Genomic DNA, 24,283 nt, shown 5'->3' on the forward strand with positions numbered 1-24,283 from the left:
CACTGTCACTGTCCTCCCGTTGTTTATTGATTTGCTCGAGCGGGGCCAGTAACGTCTTCATTGTGACACTTGTTACTGTGTTTGGCATACCGAATATGTCACGGGTAACTTGCCAGGTTTTGCCATATTTACTTAAAGTAAATATTTACTGTAAAGTACTTTACAGATTCTGGTCTCAGCTTTGATCCACTTTTAGTTGGCTTTTGTGTTAGGTGTTGACCCACCTTCAATAGTTTGCACATTATTTATCCAATTTTCACAGCATCATTTGTTGAAAGGGCTGTCTTTATACCATTCCATGCTCTCAGCAACTTTGTAAAAATAGCTGACAACATATATGGGGGTTTGTCTTTGGATAATCTAGTCCAACCCATTGATGAGCAGAGAGTTTGCCTTATTCCAGTACCATATTGTCTTGATCACTATGGCTTTATAGTATAGCTTCAAGTTAGGTAATGAAATGACTACAAATTTATATATTTTCAGTATGGTTTGGGCTATTTGGAAACTTTTATGATAAGCCAAAAAGATAATATTGACTAAGACCTTGAAGAAGTTTGTCTGAATTTGAATAAGGATTTAATTGAACATATATAGTAGTTTGGGAAGGATGGTCATTGTTATAATTTTGATTCTTATGATCTAGGAGCATATAATGTTTTCCCATTTCTCAGGTCTTCTTAAATTTATCTCTTCAGTGTTTTATGTTTTTCATGGTATAGGTCTATCACCTCTTTTGTTGACTCCTAGATATTTGATGTTTATGAACAATATTCTGAATAGACTCTTTAATCTTTCTCTTCTCTGATTCATTATTTGTACATGTGAATGCAAATAATTTTTGTGTATAAACTTTCTAAGCAGCCACTGTGCTGTACTGGTTTATTGTCTATAAGGGTTTTTTTTCTTGTAGAATCTTTAGGGTCTTCAGTGTATCATCATCACAAACAATCACAAATCATCCTGTTAATCGTCGATTATCTCGAGCAGGCCCCAGTAACGTCTCCGTCATCCTAGCCCTGAGATTATATTCAAGGCTCTTTAGGAGAATGAGACCCATCATTGTTACTGGTATTTGGCATATTGGGTACACCATGGGGAGTTTTCCAGACTCAGCCATGTGGGCAGGCTACATTCGGTAGCCTGCCAGTTTGTCCAAAGTAGGAATGAGATAATAAGATGTCACAATAGGATGTCACAATAGGTTCTGGGAGCTGGTTTTTATAGTCTCTGAGTCTTGGCTGTTGATGGAATTACACAGCGCCAGGGGGCCAGTTGGTGGGTGTGACCCCCGCCTACTGGAATTTGGAGGATCTGGGTGGAGGATGCTCGGCCCAAATCTGAGTAGGCTTGGAGATCTCGGCCCCGAAACCCACGTGACTTTGTCCCTCTGCCAGTACCTTCATGTGTGCGGAGAGTGGTCTCAGCATGGTGGTGGCTGGTCCTGGATCATCATGTCATCTGCAAATAGAGATAATTTGACTTCTTTTCCAGATTGAATCTCTTTAATTTCCTTTTCTTCTCTCATTATTAGGACTTTTAATACAATATAAAATATAAATGAAGACAGTGTACATTCTTGCCTTGTGCATGCTGCATCCCATGAATGGCCTCCCTGTTTTGTCCCATGCAATTTACTCGCATCCTGTGAGTGATTGCCAGGTCCTGTCCCTGCATCACTCTCTATCCTGTGTACACTTGCCTTGGTCGCTGGCCACAATCACATGAAAATGAGTAAGATCACTATGCTCTGTACCTGTCTCTGTGCCTCCATCTGTACACTAACAGTCCCTGTTGGCCAGGTCCTGCTTTCCTAGTCTCCAGCCAAGGCCACATGCTCAGCACTTCATCATGACCTGAGTGTCCTAGCCCTGTCTGTATCTTAACTTTCCTGGGCACCCAAGTCCTACCTGAACCTGAGCTGTCTTGTGATTATGAGTCCTGACTGTATTCTGGCTCTCTCTGGGCCCTTGTGGCCTGCCTATACTGGTACCATCTCTCTGGGTGTGCAACCCAACCTGATCCTGGAGGATCGGGAAGAGAGGAAAGAGTTCAGATACCAAGAGAGATGGAAGTGGGGGCTCCTTTTTAATCTGTTTCATATCCCACCACTAGTCATCATATTATATATTTTTATTGGCTACCTGTTTCATGGATGAGATTTAAAGTGATGGACTAAGTTTACTTTTTGCTTCACCCTTCTGCTTCTGCTTTATCAGTGGGTTTGTTGCTAGAACATTATATGCCTAAAACTCAGCTATTGATAACATCATAACAACTTGTCATCTACAAGTTGTTCACTCGAGTCATCCTGAATAGGATTGGTAGAACACTAGATGAAGGACAACCATGCGAGCAAGCAGGGTTCCGCAAAGGATTCAGCACCATCGACCATATCCACACGATAACCAAGCTCATTGAGGTTTCTCGGGAGTTCAAGATGCCGCTCTGCTTAACGTTCATTGATTTAAAGAAGGCCTTTGATTCTGTTGAGACGGAAGCGGTCATTGAAGCCCTAGCCAATCAGGGCATTCAAGCCCAATACATCAGAATCCTCCGTGAGCTGTATTGCGGATTTACTACCAGGATCTCACCATTCTACAAAGAAGTGATCGTTGATGCCAAGAGAGGGGTGCGGCAGGGTGATACCATTTCACCGAAACTCTTCAGTGCCACCCTCGAGAACATCATGCGACGACTGGAATGGGAAGGAATGGGAGTGAAGATAGATGGTCGGCAACTACACCACCTCCGCTTTGCTGATGACATTGTTTTAATAACACCAAACATCAGCCAAGCGGCACAAATGCTGGCCGACTTTGACCGTGAGTGTGGAAAGGTAGGACTACAGCTGAATCTTACGAAGACAATGTTTATGAGAAACAGCCTCGTTCCTTATGCCCCATTCGCTCTCAACGGAACAACCATCTCCGAATGCAACAGCTATGTGTACCTAGGTCGAGAGGTCAACATGACAAATGACCTGGCACCCGAGCTGCGCAGGAGGAAGAGAGCGGCTTGGAACGCCTTCAAGAACGTCAAAGAAATAGCTAAGAGGACGAAGAACCTCCGGCTCCAGGCACATCTCTTCGATTCCACTGTTCTTCCTGCATTAACGTATGCCTCAGAGACCTGGGCCCTACGCAAACAAGATGAGAACGCTATTCAGGTCTCCCAAAGAAGAATAGAAAGAGCTATGCTTGGAATATCACGTTTCACTCAAATGAGAGAACGAATCCGGAGTTCTGACATCCATCGACGATCAAGGATCAGGGACGCTGTCTCATTTGCCAAGGTGTCGAAAATCAGATGGGCTGGTCACGTAATGAGATTTAAAGACGACCGTTGGACTAGAGCTGTTACTGATTGGATTCCACGGGATGTCAAGAGACCGCGTGGCCGCCCACCTACCAGATGGTCAGACTTCTTCATCAAGATCATGAACGATCGGTTTGAGGCCCTTTATGTTCCCGGAGCGTACAGATGCCATTGGGCTACACTAGCACGCGACAGGGACAAATGGAGACGTTACTGGCACCCGCTCGAGCAAATCGACGACTAACGGGAAGTTAAGTGATTAAGTGATTGATAACATTATAATCATATTCTTTGGATATTTTTTAGAAATTAAGAATCACTATAAATATTTGGGTTTAGTGCAATTCTTTCTGCCATTTGAGCTGAAGTTTACTCTGACAAGGTTTTAGTTTCCACTATCCTGGTCAGACTCACAACAGCATATACAGCTTTTTACTTCCTGGGAGTCCTAAGAACTAGACCACTTCCATCAGTAAACAAGTTTCATCTTTTTATTGAATTACTGTGAGATACACAGTTAAAAGTCAGTGAATAATAGGGTTTCAGTCATAAAATATTCCAACACCCATAACGCCAACATTGTACACTTCCCATCACCAATGGCCCAAATTTCCCTTCTGCCATGCCACCTCCACCCAGACTGTCTCTATGACAGGCAGAAACCACATTCCTTCTCTCTCTCTACCTCTTCTCCCCTCTCTCTCCTTTTGGGCATTATGGTTTGCAATAAAGATACTGAGAGGTTATCACGTTTGTTCCTTTACCTATTTTCAGCATGCAGTTCTTATACAGAGTCATCATATCTTTGTCATAGTGGTCCCTTCTCTATCCCAATTGCCTTAACTCCTAGCATTTGAAGCAGGCTTCCAACAGTGGACCAATCCTCCTGGCCCTTGTTTATACTGTCCTTGGATATTAAATGCCTCATATCATATTCTTTACATCCCATAAATTAAATGCAATCAGTCTATGTCTGTCCCTCTCCTTTTGACTCACCTCACTCAGCATGACTCAGCATGACACTCTCCATGTCCATCCATTTATAAGTGAATTCCATGACCTTGTTTTCCTGACAGCTGCGTGGTTACAGTGTGTAGATATGACATAGTTTCTTTAACCAGCTATCTGTTCTCGGCACTTGGGTTGTTTCCAGATTCTGGCTATTGTGAATAGTGTTGCAATAAACATAGAAGTACAGGTAGCTTTTCTTCTGTGTGGTTTTGGGCCCCTGGATCATATTCCCAGAAGAGGTATATCTGGGTCATATGGAAGCTCCGTTTTTAGCTTTTTGAGGAATGTCCATATTTTTCTCCAAAAAAGCTGAACCAGCTGGCATTCCCACTAACAATGAATCAGAGTCCCTTTCTCCCCACATTCATGCCATCCTGGTTGCTCTTGTTCTTTGTGACGTGTGCCAGTCTCTGTATTGTGAGAAGATATCTGATTGCTGTTTTGATTTGCATCTCCCTGATGGTTAGCTATGTAGAGACTTTTTCATGTGTCTTTGGCAACTGCATCTCTTATTTGAAGAAGTTTCTGTTCATTTCTTCTCACCATTTTTGATGGGGTGGATGTTTTTTCTTGTAATATTCTACCAGTGCTTTATATATATTGGATATTAGCCCCTTATCACATTATTATGGGATAAATATTTTTCCCGGTCTGTGGGCTGTCTTTGTATCTTGGTCAGTGATTCTTTTTAGGTGCAGAAGCTACTTAGTTTAATGTAGTCTCATTGATTTATCTTTGCTTCCACTTGCTTGGTTGATGGTGCTTCATCTTTGAAAATATCTTTAGCTTCAATGTCATGGGGGTTCTGTCCATATTTTCTTCCATGTGCATTATGGATTCATGTTTGATATTGAGATCTTTAATTCATTTTGATCTGACTTTTGTGCCCGTGTTAGAATGAAGTCTGAGCTCTTTTTTTTGCATTTAGCTCCCCAGTTTCCATAGCACCACCTGTTGACAAGGTTTTCCCTGCTCCGCTTCATATTTCTTTCTCCTTTATCAAAGATTAAGTGATTCTACAATTGAGGGTCTCTGTCAGGTATTTGATAGTTGGTGTTAGGATATTTCACTCTGTTCCATTAATCTTCTGGTTCATCTTTGTTCTAAGACCATGTTGTTTTATTTACTACTGCTTTTTAGTTTCAATTTGGTGTAGATGATGCTTCCAATCTTCTTTTTCCAAAGGATAAGTTTAGCCATTTATGGGGTTTTATTGTTACCTGGGAATTTCAGGAGTGTTTGATCTATTTCAATGAAAAATGCTATGGATATAATTTTATGGACTACATTGGATCTGTATAATTCTTTGGGGAGTATTGCTATTTTGACAATGTTAATCTTCCCAATCTATGAGCATGGGATATGTTTCAATTTACTATATATTCTTTTATATCTTGAAGTAGTGTTTTGTTGTTTTCTTTATATGGATCCTTTGCCTTTGCCTCTTTAGTTAAACTGTTTCCAAGGTACTTGATTTTCTGAGGCATAAATGTGAATAAAATTGTTTTTCTGATCTCTCTCCTGTCTTTCATTATTTTTATAGAGAAAAGCCATTAACTTTTGGGTATTGATTTTGTAACTTGCCACTTTACTAATCAAGTGTATTGTTTTATAGAGAAAAGCCATTAACTTTTGGGTATTGATTTTGTAACTTGCCACTTTACTAATCAAGTGTATTGTTTTTAGGAGCTTTTTTATAGATTCTTGGGGATTTTATAAGTATAGTATCCTGTCATCTGCAAATAGTGAAAGTTTAAATTTTTCCTTTGCTATCTGAATGCCCTTGATAACTTTTTCTTTCCTAACTTCTGTGGCAAGTACTTTTTAAAATAGGAGTGGCCAGAGTGGGCAACTTTTTCTTGTGCCTGATCTTAGAGGGAAAAGTTAGTTTTCCCCATTAAAAATAATGCTTGCTGAGGTCTTCTGGTTAATGCATCATTGAGAAAATTTTCTTCTACTACCATTTTTGGGTGTTTTTATCATGAATGGGTGCTGGATCTTGTCAAATGGTTTTTCAGCATCTATTGATATGATCATATGGTTTTTATTTTTTCTTTGATTAGTATGGTGTATTAGTTGATTGATTTGCAAATTGTAAACCATCCTTGCGTCTGTGAGATTATCCCTACTTGGTCTTGGTGTATGATCTTTTTGATGAGTTGTTGGATTCTGTTTACTAGTATTTTGTTGAGGATCTTTGCATCTGTCTTCATCAGGACAGTTTTCTCTAATTTTCTTTTTTTGTGATGTCTGTCTGCTTTGGGTATCAGGGTGATAATTCACTTTATAGAAACTTTTTGGGGGTGTCCCTGTTTCTTCAATTTCCTGGAACTACTTGAAAATATTGTCACTAGGTTCTCTTTAAAGGTTTGAAAGAATTCACTAGTGAATCCATCAGGCACCAGTTTTTTGTTGGGGAAAGAATTTTGATTTCAATTTCTTCAATACTGATAGGTCTTTTCAGGTATTCAAATCTTTTTTTCAGCCTGGGGTGGTTATAGGAATTCAGGAATTTATCAATTTCTTTAAGGTTCTTTTGTTTTGTGGCATAAAGTTTTTCAAGTAATCTCTGATGAACCTATTGATTTATGTAGTTTCCTTTGTGATGTCCCCCTTTTCCTCGAAGTTTATTTTTGATATCCAGATTTGTATCTTTCAAATCAGACCCACTAGAATATAACCATTCAATTAATCACAACTCTTCCTAAATTACCTTACAGTTTTCCTCAAGAAAGGGAATGAATGTTGCTGGATTAAGTCTCTGACAAGTTCTAAAAGTTGCACCTGAAGAGTCTAACAGTAGGGCTTAGTATGTAGTGTCCCTCCTGTTAGCCATTGATGATTTTTTTGTTCCCAGCATGCTCTGAACTCAATTAAGAGTCTGGACTTCTAGTAGCTTTCCTAGAGTAGGTTTTGTGTGCTCCTTTGCAATATGAGCAGTTGTGGCCTCTGATTGGAGATATCTGTTCCAAGCCTATGCCACACTCAAACTGTTTCAGGTATAAGAAGTTTGTTCCAGTTTTTGAGTTAACAGAAACTCCAAGCTCTCCATCTACTTATAAGGTAAAATGTTTATCTAGATAATCACTTGTATCAGTTATATTATTTGTCATGCCGTTGCTAATCGATTTGCTCAAGCGGGTGGCAATAATGACTCCATTCATCCCTGTTCTGTGCTAGTATATCCCAATGGCATCTGCTCGCTCCTTGAATATGGAGGGCATCAAACCATTCATTCAGGGTTCTTGACAAAGAAGTCCGATCTTCTCATAGGTGGGCGGCCAGGCATTCTTTTAATGTCCCATGGAATCCAGTTGTTAATGCCTCTAGTCACGGTCATCTCCAAATCACATTATGTGTCCAGCCCATCTGATTTTCAAAGCCTTGGCAAAGGAGGGAGCATCCCTGATCCTTGATCATCGACAGAGGTCAGAATTCTGGATTCCTTCTCTCACTTGAGTGAAGCATGATACTCCAAGCATAGCTCTTTCGATTACTCTTTGGGAGACCCGAATAGCATTCTCATCCTTTTTCAATAAGGCCCAGGTCTCTGAGGTGTATTTTAGCGCAGGAAGAATGGTGGAGTTGAAAATATGTACCCAGCACCAGAGTTTCTTCATCCTCTTAACAACTTTTTCAATGCTCTTGAAGGCGTTCCATGCTGCTCTCTTCCTCCTGCACAGTTCTGGCACCAAGTCATTCATTGTGTTGAGTTCTCGACCCAGGTACACATAACTGCTGCATTCGGAGATGTTCATTCCATTGAGAGCAAATAGAACATCAGGAACAAGACTGTTTCTTATCAACATTGTTTTTGTGAGATTCAGCTGTAATCAGACCTTTCCACACTCAGAGTCAAAATCAGTCAACATTCATGCTGCTTGGCTAATGTTTGTTGTTATTAGAACAATGTCATCAGCAAAGCGGAGGTGGTGTAGTTGCCGACCATCTATCTTCACTCCCATTCCTTCCCATTCTAGTCATTGTATGACGTTCTTGAGGGTGGCACTGAAGATTTTCAGTGAAATGGTATCACCCTGCCGAACCCCTCTCTTTATGTCAATGATCACTTTCTTGTAGAATGGTGAGATACTGGTGGTGAATCCGTAATACAGCTCACAGAGGATCCTGATGTACTGAGTTTGAATGCCCTTGTTTGGCTAGGGTTTGATGACCGCTTCAGTCTCAACAGAATTAAAGACCTTCTTTAAATCGATGAACGTTAGTTAGACTGAGCCGCATCTTGAACTCTCGTGAAACCTCAATGAGCTTGGTCACCATGTGGATATGGTCGATCGTGCTGAATCCTTTCAGAACCTGACTTGCTCACTGGGTTATCCTCATCTAGTCTTCTGCCGATACTATTCATGATAACTTGAGTGAACAACTTGTAGACGACAGAGAACAGGCAGGTCAGACAATAGTTGCCAATGTCGTGGATATCTCCCTTCTTGTACAATAGGATGGTATTGCTGATTTTCCATTGGGATGGAAACTTGCATTCAGACAGGTAGCGTGTGAAGATCCAAGCCAGTGTATTGACAGATATCGGTGGTAGATTCTTCAGATGTTCGGATCTGACCTTGTCTGGACCAGGTGCTGTACACTTCTTTATGCTTCTTTAATTATTTAAAGAAATCTAGATAATGTATTGCAGAAACTGGAGCTGAAACTAAAATAATCTTTAAGAGTTTGAAATGCCAATTAGAGTTTTTATTACAGTCTAAGAGCTCAAAATAAGCACTCTTTAGTATCTTATAAAGAGGTTTTACAATAAAAGTCATAGTTAGAGATCCAGAATCTACAGAAACCTGTCATCTCCTTAAAGTTCCTCAGTTGCATTCTGGTTTGAGTTTCCATGAGTCCAAGAAGATCTTCTTTTTGGACAGAGATGGACCCTGAGGATTATCTCACTTGCATTTTGATACTGGCCTTTTATGTAATGGTAAACCTCTATTGTCTCCCCTTTTTTCTATTTTCTTATATATTTTTGTTTTTTGGTTACCAGAATGGTAGCAACAGATGTGTTGCATCTCTGTGGTGTCTTGCAGCCACACTGTCAGTCACACACTCTTTGTCCTTCCTTGACTCCCAACTGTGGGATTTGTCTAGGCTACTTACCAGTCTCTTTAGCATTCCGCTGTTTCCCATTCTTTACAACCGCCTGACCACCCAATCTCCATTCCCAGTGGCTTATCTAGAACTAGTTCTGTTTTCATAAAATCTCTTATGAGGATCAATACCTTTCTGCTCCCATAATATAGATCTTGTTTTGGGGAGACTGATTGTGGCTCATTCATTTGGCATCTTGACCCTCTCTCAACAGGTAAGATCTATAATTAGATGAAGAACAGTACAAAAATACTTAAATAATTATCACAGTATCATATAATTTTAATATTTTACATTTACATATTTTTCTAGATTAAAATTGCATACCTGCATATATCTCTTTCCATATGGTATTTGTCAGACCACAAGCATTGTTCCCAAATCTTATTTAATATTATTTTATACACTTATTTTTATTTGGCCCTAATCCTTGTAATTAATACATAATATATATATAAGCTAAAAGTCTTGCAATATTTGTGGTTAGATGTTAATAGTTTTTTTTTTTTGATGTTAGGAAGCATGATTTTTGTCAATTTTTTTCTAATTATTTCCTTTGGTTTGATTCATTTGATTCTGTTACCTAAAATGAACCAACTAGATTAATGGCTATAAATCTCAAAAGTATTATCATGCACCTCAACAGTATTGTTTTGAAATTCCTGATGGCTACCTTGACAAAATGAGCTCAGTTCATTGTGCCACCAGCAATGTGTTTCACAGTCTCATCTATTTCAGCATACTTCTGCAAGAAAAGTTTTTTTAAATTATGTGTATTTATTTTGTACTAACTGACCTAGAAGGTAGAGGTATAGACATTGGAAAGTAACCTAGGAGACAGCTACTGTGGCAAAGGTATAAATTAATAGACTTTTGTTGATGATGAAGTTAAAAATTAAAATTCATTGGAGCGATAGCACAGCGGTAGGGCATTCGCCTTACAAGCGGCCAACATGGCCGACCCAAGTTCGATTCCTCCGCCCCTCTCGGAGAGCCCGGCAAGCTACCGAGAGTATTCGATATGCCAAACACAGTAACAACAAAGTCTCCAATGGAGACGTTACTGGGCCCGCTCGAGCAAATCGACGATCAACGGGAGGGCCTTTACCTTACCTTTACCTATCATACATTGAATCCCTAGAATCTGGCAGAAATTACTGGAACAGATTGGTGCCTAATTAAATTCTCTTAATATTTTTGTTAGGTAACATTCTTATCTTGAGTGTATACACAAGGAAATAGACTTAGCAAATTAATTCCCCTTACCCGAATTCTCACAAATATGAAATTACAAAGCTGGGTTTCTACCATAGATTCCCTAAATGAGTTACAAAAGTAAAAAAAAATCTGTGGTCTTATTGGCCAGGAAAGAAGTGGAACCCAAGGATCAGGCTAAAATAACTTTGTATTGAATTATTAATATTGTTTTATTTAGGTATACATTCAAGCTCTTGATGTTGTTCACTTCCAGGTGACTCTGACAGTTTCAGTAAAGTGCAGCCAGGAGAAAAGCCTACCATCATACGTCCCCCAGTGAGACCTCCAGATCCTCCCTGCCGAGCCACAACCACCCACAAACCAGAGTCAAAGCCAGATATTATAACTGGAAATGCAGGAGACATACCATCATCTGTGTAAGTCGGGTTGTTCCTCAACCATTACCAAAGGTACCTTAGAAGTCATCATGAGGATTTTTACTTATTTTTATTCTGGCTGCAAAAGAGGTACACAAACCATGAGGCATTATTCACATCATATACAAAAGAAATGTCACAGATCAGTGCTGTTCAATACCCAACACTCAAGTCTGGGATGTTTTCTTAAAGCTAAAGATTGAAACTACCTAATAAAAGTCCCATTTTTTCATAGATTCACTGGTCTCAGTACGATGATAATATCCACTTCTGTTTTAACGCACTATTGACTTGAGATTTTTTCCTTATTTTCTTTTTATTTCTACTAGTTTTAAAGAACTAGATATTTATTAAATTAACACTGATTAATAAATTATAAGTTATATATGTTCATATGTATTGCATCAAAATTCTGTATATAATAAATGTTACATTGTAATTACCAACAAAAATTTAGTTTTCACTGGTCACCATATACTTGCTTTAAACATAATTTGCCTGTGCTGTCCTCCTGTTGTTGATCAATTTGCTCGAGCGAGCACCAGTAACATCTCCATTGTGAGACTTGTTACCGTTTTTGGCATATGCCTCAGGGAGCTTGCAGGTTCTGCCGTGCAGATGGGATACTCTCAGTAGCTTGCCAGGCTCTTGGAGAGAGAATGGAGGAATGGAACCTAGGTCGGCCGTGTGCAAGGCAAACACCCTACCCGCTGTGCTATCACTCCAGCCCAAACCTTATGCTTGTACTTTATACCTTTTTTCATAAGCAAATATATGATTTTTCGACCTTCTATAATGACAAATTGTCATCAAGAGAACTGCTTATAGGATAGGAACTGAATTGATGTTTAACAAGTCTTCCTAAAACCGGTGTTCAAGATAAGGAATGAGGGAGGGAATTTTAATGTAGGGTCATTGCCCCTTTTAAGCTTTGCTTGGCTCCAACTATCGTGCATGGATTCTCAGTAAATGCCTGGGCTCCCTTTCAGAAGATTTTTTCTTGGTACTTGTTTTCTTGTGTTTATTTCCATAATTTTTAAATAGGGGAATTAATAAAAACAACACCTAAACAGATTTAGTAGTTAACTAGCATGTTTATAAAATGTTAAAATTGTAATGTGAATCCAAGAAATTGTTTAAGTTATGTCAAAAAATATTTTGAATGGACAACATAATTATATTCTTCAGTCCCTAGAGATACCTCTGGAGTCACATTTTGTATTTGGATTTTTTAATTTTTTCTCAGACTTATGTCCTTTGCAAGCTTAGGCGGGGCCTAGCAATGGTGGCACATAATTTAAAATGTTAAATGGTTAAATGGTTAAAACTCTCCTGTTCTTTTCATTTGCAAGTGATTCTTACACATATTTCAGAGTAGTTCACACAACTTGGTTGACTTCTGTTTGCAGGGTGGCTTCTAGGACCAAATTCTTTGAAACAGCTTCCCGGAAAACAGGAAGGTAAGAGACACAGATGATAGAATAGAAAGCAAATCACTTTTAAATAAATATATCCTAAGTGTCTAATTTGCAGTCTTGCAATCTCTTTAACTGTTTCCCTGTTACTCTGTTCTTGTCTATTTACTATTTTTAACCCAACTATTTCTACTATATTCTCTATATCTGATTTTGTCATTCTCTATTTGTCTTTTTCACACTTATTCTTTCTCTGTGTGTCATTTTTATTTCTTTGTGCATGCCTCTGTGTTTGTCTTTGCTTCATTTCTTGTTCTGTGTTTTATTTTACTTCTCCCTCTCTCCCCCTACACACATATAAATAAATAAAAACTAAGTACTTATATGCCAAGAAGTTTTGAAAAATCTAAATCCTAGATGTATGTGATACTTTTCATTTGTTTACTTATTCACTTTTTCAGACACTATTATGTACTGGAAGAAAATATTTCAGCATAACTAGCTTAAGATAAACATAGCTCTTTCCAGAGGTAATCATTACATTTGATGCATATATAAATCACTTGAGAGAGTTTGACGGGGAAATAAGCTGCCCCAAAGATCTCTTATTCTTAATACCTACTAAATCATAATCTCCCGGACTAAGATCCAGATACTAGATTTATTCTACCAGAGGAGAGGAGGGTCTCCCAAATGATGTTATAGATGCCCAGAGGCCCACACTCATGATAGGAAAAAAGTCCAATGCAAGTGCCATTGGATGGAGTACTGCTCAGGCTCTGTCGTGCCCAGGGTTACATACTGCTGTGGATATTCTAGGGCATTGGGGGCCACACCCAGGCAATGATTATGGAAACATGTAGTGATTGGGATCTAACCAGGTTTCACTACATGCAAGTTATGTGCCTTAACCTTTAGGCGAAGAGTTTCATTTGCTTTTGATTTTATTTAATTTCCTTCCATCTCTCCGTCCCCTCCTCTCTCCCTCCCTAAATTCTTCCCTCTCTCCCTCTCTTCCTCCATTCTTCCCTCCCTTCCTTCCTTTTTTCCCTCTTTACACCCATCCTTTCTTCCTTCTTTCCTTCCTTCTTTCATTCATTTCATCCTTCCTTCCCTCCCTCCCTCCCTCCCTCCCTTCCTTCCTTCCTTCCTTCCTTCCCTCCTTCCTTCCCCTTTCCCCTTCTTCCTCCTTTCCTTCACTCCCTCCTTCCTTTTTCCCTTTCATCCATGCTTTCTTCCTCTGTTTTATTTAAATCTCAGGTATGCTACTGCAATCTTTCAAGGTCTTACATTGGAAACTTTGAACCAGAGTACTTGTTTAAAAATGGTTACTTGGCCTTATGGGACTCCTCTGTGTGTTTGTTCCATGTTGTTAATTGGTGAGTTTTAAAATATGCTTTCTACCAGATTGCGGGAATGTAATTCTACTAGCTTGAGAGTTAAAATCGGAATGAGAATCGTCCATACATGAGTATGGCCGATTCTCAAAAAATTAGAAATTGAGCTCCCATTTGACCATTTGACCCAGCAATACCACTCCTGGGAATATACCCCGGAGAGGCAAAAAAGTATAGTTGAAGTGACATCTGCACTTGTTTGTTCATTGCAGCACTCTTTACAATAGCCAGAATCTGGAAAAAAACTGAGTGCCTGAGAACAGATGACTGGTTAAAGAAACTTTGGTACATCTACACAATGGAGTACTATGTAGCTGTTAGAATAAAATGAAGTCATGAAATTTACATACAAGTGGTACTACATGGAAAATATCATGCTAAGCGAAATGAGCCAGAAAGAGAGGGACAGACATAGAAAGATTGCATTCATCTGGGGAACATAAAGTAACAAAATAAGATACTAACACTCAAGAATAGCTGTGATAAATACCAGGAGGTTCATTCCATGGCTTGGAGGCCAGCCGCACACTCTAGGGCTAAAGGGAGCTCAGATAGAGAAGGGAACACCAAATAAAGGCTGCTAGGAAGATCTGCCCACGATGGGAGATGTATGCTGAAAGTAGACTATAGACCGAACATGATTGCCACCCAATGCCTCTTTTGCAAACCACAGCACCCAAAAGGAGAGAGAGAACAAAAGGGAGTGCCCTGCCACAGAGGCAGGGTGGGATGGGGAAATGGGGGGTGGAAGGGATACCGGGATTAGTGGGGGTGGAGAATGGGCACTTGTGGTGGGATGGGTACTTGATCATTGTATAACTGAAAGCCAAGAACAAAAATTTGTAAGTCTACAACTGTACCTCATGGTGTTTCACTAATAAAAAAATAAAAAATAAAATAAATAAAATAAAAGCAGAATGAGGTGCCATTGCCAGCAATGGAGCTGTTGTAGGTTTTGCATCATGTAGACAAAACTGTAGAGCATGATTCACTAGGACATAATTATGCACATAGGCCACCATAATCCTACTTGGCATTCAACAGAATGTACTTAACCCAACCTGGTCAAATTGTCCTTAAACAATAACTTATCATTTAATCTACCATAAACGATTAATGTCTGGCAAGAAAACATAATTCTTATCAATAGAAAGAAAAGAAATTAATCATATAGGAAAAAATTTAAATTAAATTTTATTAGGGCACTATAATTTACAAAGTTGAGTTTCAGGTATACAATGTTCCAATACCAATCCCACCGCCAGTATCAACTTCCCTCCAATAATATCCTTAGGTTCCCTCCCACTCCAGAGCCCTCCTCCTTGACAGGCATATTTTTAAGTTGAATTATATGAATGGATCCCCTGCTTATAGTGTTGTTGGTTATATGTTTAGGTATATACATATATCACACCTGTACACTGATGATATGCCCAACACCACTGACCTCTACCCTGTTACTCGATCTACCTTTTCTTACTCCTACCCTCGATTTCTTTCTTTCCCAGTTCTTCTCATTTCTTTACTATAGTGTTAAAAAGAATCTAAGTATAACCCCCTTTGATACTTGAACTCATTTTTCTAATACAATCTTTTACTGTTATATATATTACATATAAAATATATCTGATATATCATATATTATATTAAGGTAAAGGTAAAGGTAAAGGCCCTCCTGTTGATCGTCGATTTGCTCAAGCGGGCCCAGTAACGTCTCCATTGGAGACTGTGTTGTTACTGTGTTTGGCATATCGAATACTCTCGGTAGCTTGCCGGGCTCTCCGAGAGGGGCGGAGGAATCAAACTCGGGTCGGCCATGTTGGCCGCTTGTAAGGCAAACGCCCTACCCGCTGTGCTATATTATATATAATATTTATATATATTTATATATAAATAAAATAGATTATTTATATATAACCATATATATATATATTTCACTGTATCACTGTCATCCCATTGGTCGTCGAAGTACTCAACTGGGCTCCAATAATATCTCTATTCCTCCCAGTTATGAGATTTTAGCAGCCTTTTCGTACTCGTTTTTTTCCCAAAAATTGGAGGCTTTTTCAGGGTCAGGAGAATGAGACCTATTGTTGTTACTGTATTTGGCATATCAAATACGCCAGGGGGAGCTCACCAGGCTCTGCCCACACAGGCAGGACAGTCTCGGTAGCTTGCCAGGATCTCCGAGAGACATAAATGGGTAGAAGTGTCTTATCAGCCGTGCAGTTCGAAAAGTGGCCTGGAGCTTGACAGTGGTTGGGCAGTGGAGGTTGGTTTCCGGGGCCGGGTCCCTTGGGGTGGGGAGGACTCTCACCCGTCCACAGCCTGGTACGGAGTCTGGCGCATAGTTCTGGGAGCCTTCTTTTATATTCCCGTCTGGGAGGAGCATCCGTGAGTTCTGGAGGGTGGCTAATGTGGAGATTATCTGGTGCCAGCAGGGTGTGATTTATTTATATATAAATATATATATATAAATCTGATTTATTTATATATAAATATATATTTATATCACAGGTATGTATATATCACAGATAAGTGAGATCATTCATTGTTTGTCCTTTTTCTGACTTCACTTACTGTGATCCTCTCCAGTTCCAAGTTCCTGTCAGTTGCATGATTTCATCATTCCTTGCACCTGCATAGAATTTTATAGTGTTTACATACCACATCTTCATTATTCATCATCTGTTAATAGATATCTGTCATGTATTTTTATTTGTACTGGTTTTTAAGAACTATCTATTAAAGTTTATAATACATTTATTATAAATAAAAATTTTCCTGTAGGACATCTTTTTTTTCAGTTTTTATCTAGGCAACATTATTTGCAAAATTGTTAATACTGTTCAGACATATGATGTTCAAATTCTGAATACACCACTAATTGTCAGAGTCCTTCCACAAATTTCACAAAGTTCTGACTCACCCATACCTCCTTAAAAATTAATTTTATTTAATTACTAGACTTTTCCCCAAATTATTGTAACATTGTAGATTCTAATAGTTTTAATGTACATAGCTACCTCTAAACCGAACATGATTGTCACTCAATGCCTCTTTTGCAAATCATAGCACCCAAAAGGAGAGAGAGAACAATGGGGAATGCCCTGCCAAAGAGGCAGGGTGGGATAAGGGGGACGGAGGGTGGGAGGGATACTGGGATCAGTGGTGGTGGAGAATGGGCATTGGTGGAGGGATGGGTAATCGATGATTGTATAACTGAAACCCAAGCACAAAAATTTGTAAATCTACAACTGTACCTCATGGTGTTTCACTAATAAAAATCTAAATAAAAAAATGGCTAACGCCCTCAGCCTAACCCTTATATTACCTTCATCAATGCTCCATCATTCACATCATTCACCCCTCTGTCTTTCCCCAATACTTGGGATTCTCAGTTCTGTAATCCAGACCCAGAAAGTTGCCATCATTATACATTATTTTCTCTTGTCTTGTTACACTTTATAACACATATAAGTGAAAACACCCAGTATTTGTCTTCCCTCTGATTTGGTTTACTGAACATGATAACCCCAGTCTTATCCAACTTGCAGTGAATTTAATTATTTCATCTTTTATTATGGCTGCATAGCATAATGTTTTGTAAACATACCACAGCTTCTTCGCTTGTTATTAGGCATTAGCGGTTTTCCATATGTGGCTAATGTACTAACACCTACAATGAACATAGGTATGCATATAGTTTTTTGAAATGATGTTTTTATATTCCTGGGAAAAATGCCAAGAGAGTGGATCATGTGGAAGTTTTATACTTAAAATTTTTGGAAATCTCCAGTTTCCAGAGGGAGTTAATCAGACAATGATCCCACTAGCATTAAAAGTTCTGTTTTGCCACATACCTACCTATACTAGTTGTTTCCCATTTTTATGGGCCATTCTCACTGGTATAAGATGATATCTTATTGTTATCCAAATAATAAGTGGTGATGAGCACTTTTATATATATATATATATATGTACACACATACACACACACATATATAATCTCCTTCAAAGAAGTGTCTCTTTATATATTCTGCCCGGTTTTTGATTAGGTTGTTGTTTTCTTATTGTTATTGTTGAGCATCGTGGACTCTTTCTGTATCTTGCATATTAGCCCCTTACCTGATGCATTGTATGCAAATATTTTTATCATTCACTGGGTGTCTTTTTCTGTTACTATGAGTTTCATTTGCCATGCAAAAACTTTTCAGTTTGTTTTATAGTCCCTATTTTTGCTTTTATTCTCTTTCCTTCTCTAGTTAAATTATTGAAGATATCTCTGAGGTCTGTCTACCTGTGTTTTACCTATGTGAAGCTATTCAGTACCTACCAAGTTTTAAATATATATATATATATATATTGATTAAAGCACAATGATTTACAAAGTTATTCATAGTCAACTTCTATTTTATCAGGATATCTTTGACTATTTTGGGGGTTTTAAGCTTCCATATCATATTTACAAGTATTTATTCTAAGTACTTGAATAATGTCATGGAGATTTTTATGTGAATTGCATTAACTCTAATATTTAGGGTTGGGATTCAACAGTGTTAATTCTTAAAATATGTGAAAATGAAATGTCTTTGATTTCCTGGTACCCTTCCAATTTTTATAAGTAACTTATATTTTTAATGTGTCAGCTACATACAAGGTACGCACCTTAATCTCTCTATTATCTCTCTAGGCCCATTTTCAAGTTTGTTTTTATTCTCTATTCAAAGTCTTTTTTTTCCATTTTTAAAGTTATTTTATTGAATGTAATCAGAGCGCCATTTTGCTCTGCGGAACAGGACTGTACAAGACCCAATCTCCGAAGTGGATAAGGAAGAGGGGAGGGATGACAAGTCAATCTGCTTGGCTTTGCCCACCCCACTTCCTGAAAGGTAAAAGAAGGCCAGACATCAGGGCTCTGGATTGTATTCAGGAGCACCACTTTGCTTCTCAGGTCAGGACTGCATCTACCCATGAAGTGGATAAGGAGAAGGGAAGGCTGATGAGCCACCCTTGCTTAGTTCTATCAAATCCCATTCCCAGAAAATAGAGGAATTTCACCAGGCTCTTCTTCACTCCACGGCCTCACATTTCTTCACTTCTGCATTATACACAAGAAGCATAAAAAGAAAGACTTCCTAATTGTACATTCCTAACAACATACAGGAAACAAATCCAAACTGCAAGGGTCACATGTGTAAAGTAATGCAGTAACTCACAAGGTTTAGTGAGTGAATATCTTTCCCAAATGACTCAACCAGTAATAATGAACTATATAACATCTGTGATAGTGAATTTAGAATGGAATTATTGACAATTCATAAGGAGCTCAAAGAAACCATAAAATGCACCAAATAAAACATAAGAGGATAAGATAGCAGAAATGAGGAAAACACAAACGAAAATACAAACAGAAATGTAATGTCATGTCTCTAAAATGTGGTAGGTGTAATGAAAAACTCACTGAAAGGTCTCAGCAGCAGAGTAACAGCTTCTAAGGACATAATCAGTGAGCTCCATGATGAGATGCAGAAAATATCCAGATAACAGCAGAAGAGGGAAAGAGCCTCAAAATAAATCAACAGATGAAAAGAGAACTTTCGTGTGAACTCAAGAGGAACATAACGGTAAAAAAGGCAGAAAGAAAAACCTGTTGAAGGAACAACAGTCCAATCCATTGTTGCTGAGAAGTTCCTGAAGCTGAAGAGTGCATTCAGCCAGATTCAGGGGGCCAAGAGAGTACCAGCTAAAAGAAATCCATATAAAAATACTCCAAGACACATCCTAATTAGAATGACAAAAAACACAGATAGAGATGGAACAGGGAAAGCAGCAAGATAAAAGAAGGAAAGTACATAAAAAGGAGCTTCCTTAAGATTTACAGCAGACTTATACAAAACCCTCTGGCTCAAAGACAATGACAAAGACAATGATGGGAGATAGTGTAAAACCTCAATGAAATCAACATCTCACCAAGATTACTTTAATCAGCCAGACTCTCATTCAGATTTGAAGGAATATACAACTTCAGTGATACACAAGAACTCATTCCTTCAAATTACAGTCTGGCTGATTAAAGTATTCTTGGTGAGGTGTTGATTTCATTGAGGTTTTACACTATCTCCCATCATTGTCTTTGGGCCAGAGGGTTTTGTCTGATAAGTCTGCTGTAAATCTTAGGGAAGTTTCTTTTTAAGTATTTTCCTTCTTTGATCTTGCTATATATATGTGTATACACACACACACACACACACACACACACATATATATATATATATATACACATATATATAGGACCTTTCATCCTCAAAAGGCCAAATACACATCTTTCTCCAATACACGTCAGACATTCTCTAAGATGCACCACATACTCAGTCACGGTCCTCCCATTGTTCATCGATTTGCTCAAGCGGGCCCAGTAACGTCTCTTTCGTGAGACTTGTTGTTACTGTGTTTGGCATATTGAATACGTCACAGGTAGCGTGCCAGGCTCTGCCATGCAGGCGAGATACTCTCGGCAGCTTGCCAGGCTCTGCAAGAGGGGTGGAGGAATCAAACTCGGGTCGGCCATGTTTGCTACGTGCAAGGAAACGCCCTACCCGCACCACATACTGTGACAGAAAATATACCTTGACAAACTCAATGGCATAGAAATCATATCAACTGTCCTCTCAGACAATGATGCCCTGAAAGTAGAAGTTAATCACAAACAGAAATAAAGAAACACCTCAAACACCTGCAAATTAAATAGTTCATTACTGAACAAACAGTGGGTCAGAGATTAAGTAAAAGAGGAAATCGAAAGATCATATATCAAATGGAAGCTCAATTTCTAGGTTTTTTTTTGAGAGATGCACATATTGTTTTCTTAAAAGGTTGGACCAGTCATCATTCCCACCAAGAGTGAAGGAGAGTGCCGTTCTCCGCAAATCTGAGCCAGCTCTAGTTGTTCTTGTTCTTTGTGATGTGTGCCAGTCTCTGGTGTATGATCATTATTTTGCTTTGCATCTCCCTGATGATTAGTGATGAAGAGCGTTTTTTATATGCCTTTTTGCCACTTGTATTTCTTCTTTGAGGAAGTGTCTGTTCTTCTCCCCATTTTTTGATGGGGTTGGATGGGCTTTTTTCTTGTAAAGTTCTACCAGTGCTTTGTATATTTTGGATATTAACCCCTTATCAGATGGGTTTTGGCTAAATATATTTTTCCAGTCTATGGGCTGTCTTTGTATCTTGGTCACTCTTTCTTTTGAGGTGAAGACACTTTAGTTAAATGTAACCCATTGGGTTACCTTTACTTCCACTTGCTTGGTGTGTCATGTATCATGTATTTTTGTTCCTTTTTTATTTTTACCCTTTAAAAATGTTTTTTTAAATATTTTTAATGAATCACTGTGAGATACATTTACAGACTTACAAACTTTCATGATTACATTTCAGTCATACAGTGATCAAGTACTCATCCCTCCATCAGTGCCCATTCTCCACCACCAATGTTCCTAATATCCCTCCTGCCACCTCCACTGCCCCCGCCTCTGTGGAAGGCAAATTCCCTTTTACTATCTCTCCTTTAGGGTTTTATGGTTTTCAATACAGATAGTTAAGTGGCCATCATGTTTAGTCTATAGTCTACTTTCAGCATCCATCTCCCATCCTGAGCGAGCCCTCCAAGCATCATTCACATATTGGTCCATTCTCTATCCCAGCTCCCTTTTCCCCCAGTATATGAGGCCGGCTTCCAAGCCATGGAGCAATCCTCCTGGACCTTATCTCTATTATCCTTGGATGTTAGTCTCCCATTCTGTTAATTTATATTCCACAAATGAGTGCAGTCCTTCTATGTCTGTCCCTCTGTCTGACTCATTTCACATAGCATGAAACTCTTCATGTTGATCCACTTATATGCAAATTTCATGACTTCAACTTTTCTAACAGCTTCATAGTATTCCATTGTGTAGATGTACCAAAGTTTCTTTAATCAGTCATCTGTTCTCAGGCACTCGGGTTTTTTTCCAGATTCTGGCTATTATAAATAGTGCTGCAAGTGTAGATGTCATTCATACTGTATTTGTTTTGCATCTATAGGATAGCCTTTAGCTTCGATGTCATAGAGGGTTTTGCCCACAATTTCTTTCATGTACATTATGGATTCACGTCTGATATTGAGGCTTTTAATCCATTTTGATCTGACTTTTGTGCCTAGTATTAGAAAAAGTTCTGAGGGGAATTTTTTATTTTATATTATTTTTTGCATTTAATTTCCTATTTTGGAATCTACCACAAGTGTGTAGGGGGTGGAGGGTAGGTAAAATAGAGAAGGGACCAGTATGACAATAATAGTTAGAAATGCTCATGTTGGACAAGAGCTAAATGTTAAAAGTAGATAAAGAGATGTATAAGACAGCATTTCAGTATCTGTATTGCAAACCACAATGCCCAAAAGCAGAGAGAGAAAGAGAGATATAAGTGCCTGCTATAGAGGCAGGCAAGGGGTGAGGTGTGGGGTGATAGGAGGGAAACTGGTGACACTGATACTGGTAAATGTACAATGGTGGAAGGATAGGTATGTGAACACTGTATGACTGAAACCTAATCATGAACATTTTTGTAAGAGTCTATCTTACAGTGACTCTTTTCAAAAAAAAAGATTCATGGAAACAAAATAGGGGCTGGAGCGATAGCACAGTGGGTAGGGTGTTTGCCTTGCATGCAGCTGACCCGGGTTTGATTCCCAGCATCCCATATGGTCCTCTGAGCACCGCCAGGCTTAATTCCTGAGTGCGTGAGCCAGGAGTAACCCCTGTGTATCGCCGGGTGTGACCTGAAAGCAAAAAAAAAAAAAGGACACTGCCTTTCAGAACATGTTGGATACAGCAAAAGCGGTGCTAAGAGGAAAGTTCATTGCTATGCAAGCATTCATCAGAATGAAAAAAAAAAGAGCCTATATAAGTAACTTGATTGCGTGACTTAAGAAACTGGAAAATGAACAAAAAGAGTCCAAAGCAGGCAGGAGAAGTAAATAATAAAATATAAAACCTAAATTAACAAGCTGGAATAAAAAAAAAACATTAAAAATACGATGGTAATTTAAACCAAGAGCTGGTTCTTTGGGAAAATAAACAAGATCACTAGCAAGACTGTCTATCAAGACTCATAAAGAAAGAGAAAAAATTAATCATCTGAATTAGAAATAAAAGGGGGAATATTACAATAGAAATCACAGAAATTCAAAAGATCATCAGAGATTACTTTGATAATCTTTATTCTATGAAACAAGAGAACCTAGAAGAAATGAACAAATTTCTGGACAACTATAACATTCTAAGGCTGAACAAAGATTATTTATAATACCTAAACAGACCTATCGTGATTGAGGAAATTGAGATGGTAATATAATGTCTTCCCACAAACAAAATCCAAGGCCCAAATGGAGTCACCAGTGAATTCTTTCAAACCTTTAAAAAGGACCTAATGCCAATACTCTTCAACATCTTCCAGGAAATTGAAGAAACAAAAACACATTTGAACAGTTATAATGAAGTATTTATCATCCTGATACCAAAAGCAGATAGAGACACCAAGAAGAGACATATTTACAGGCCAATATCCCTGATGAACACAGATTCAAAGATCCACAACAGACACAAGAAAACAGAGTCCAAAAACTCATCAAAAAAATCTTATACCATTACTAAGTAAGATTCATCCCAAGGATGCAAGGATGGTTTAACATTCACAAGTCAGTCAACATGATATGAATAAAAGATAAAAGCCATATGATCATATCAATAGATGCAGAAAGAAATAGACAAGATCCAATACCCATTTATGATAAAACTCTCAGAAAACTGGGAATTGAAGTTTATTTAATATAGTAAAAGCAATTTACAAGAAGCTTACAACAAACATTATTCTCAATAGAGAAAATCTAAAAGCCTTCTCTCTAATATCAGGCACAAGACATGTTTGACCACTATCACCACTTCTATCAGTATAGTATTGGAAATACTCACTATAGAAACTAGGCAAGAGTTAAATGATGTTTAGTGCATCAGATAATAAAGGAAGAAGTCCAGCTCAGTTTTTTTTCTGAGGCACATTTGTGATTTTTTAAATATCTCTTTATTTATTTGCATATAGGAAAGCCATGGGTTTCTCATATTAATTTTGTAGGCTGCCAATTTTTTATACAAATGTAGTGTTTCTAGGAGGCATTTTAAAACTTTTTAGGGTTTTCTAAGTATAGTATCATGTCATCTGCAACAGAGAGAGCTAGACTTCTTCATTTATTATCTGAATGCACTAAATATCAGGGATCATTCTTGGTCTATTCATCAGGTCACCAGAGGTTCCAGGGATTGAGTCCAGGCAGGAAATTTGCAAGACAAGTACCTTACAT

The 24,283-nt window shown here is 38.4% G+C and overlaps 1 protein-coding gene across 2 annotated transcripts in view; it reads left to right on the forward strand.

Moving 5' to 3' along the window:
• Window positions 1-24,283, forward strand: part of OPHN1 (oligophrenin 1) — a 553,120-nt gene that overhangs the window by 524,887 nt on the left and 3,950 nt on the right. For both annotated transcript variants that reach the window (XM_056130029.1, XM_056130028.1), the window contains exons 22-23: window positions 10,913-11,075; window positions 12,485-12,535. In XM_056130029.1, the coding sequence (XP_055986004.1) occupies window positions 10,913-11,075; window positions 12,485-12,535 (214 nt within the window). The remainder of the gene's footprint in view (window positions 1-10,912; window positions 11,076-12,484; window positions 12,536-24,283) is intronic.

The sequence above is a fragment of the Sorex fumeus genome, unplaced genomic scaffold, assembly GCF_029834395.1.
Source record: "Sorex fumeus unplaced genomic scaffold, SorFum_2.1 ptg000073l, whole genome shotgun sequence".
Lineage (NCBI taxonomy): Eukaryota > Metazoa > Chordata > Mammalia > Eulipotyphla > Soricidae > Sorex > Sorex fumeus.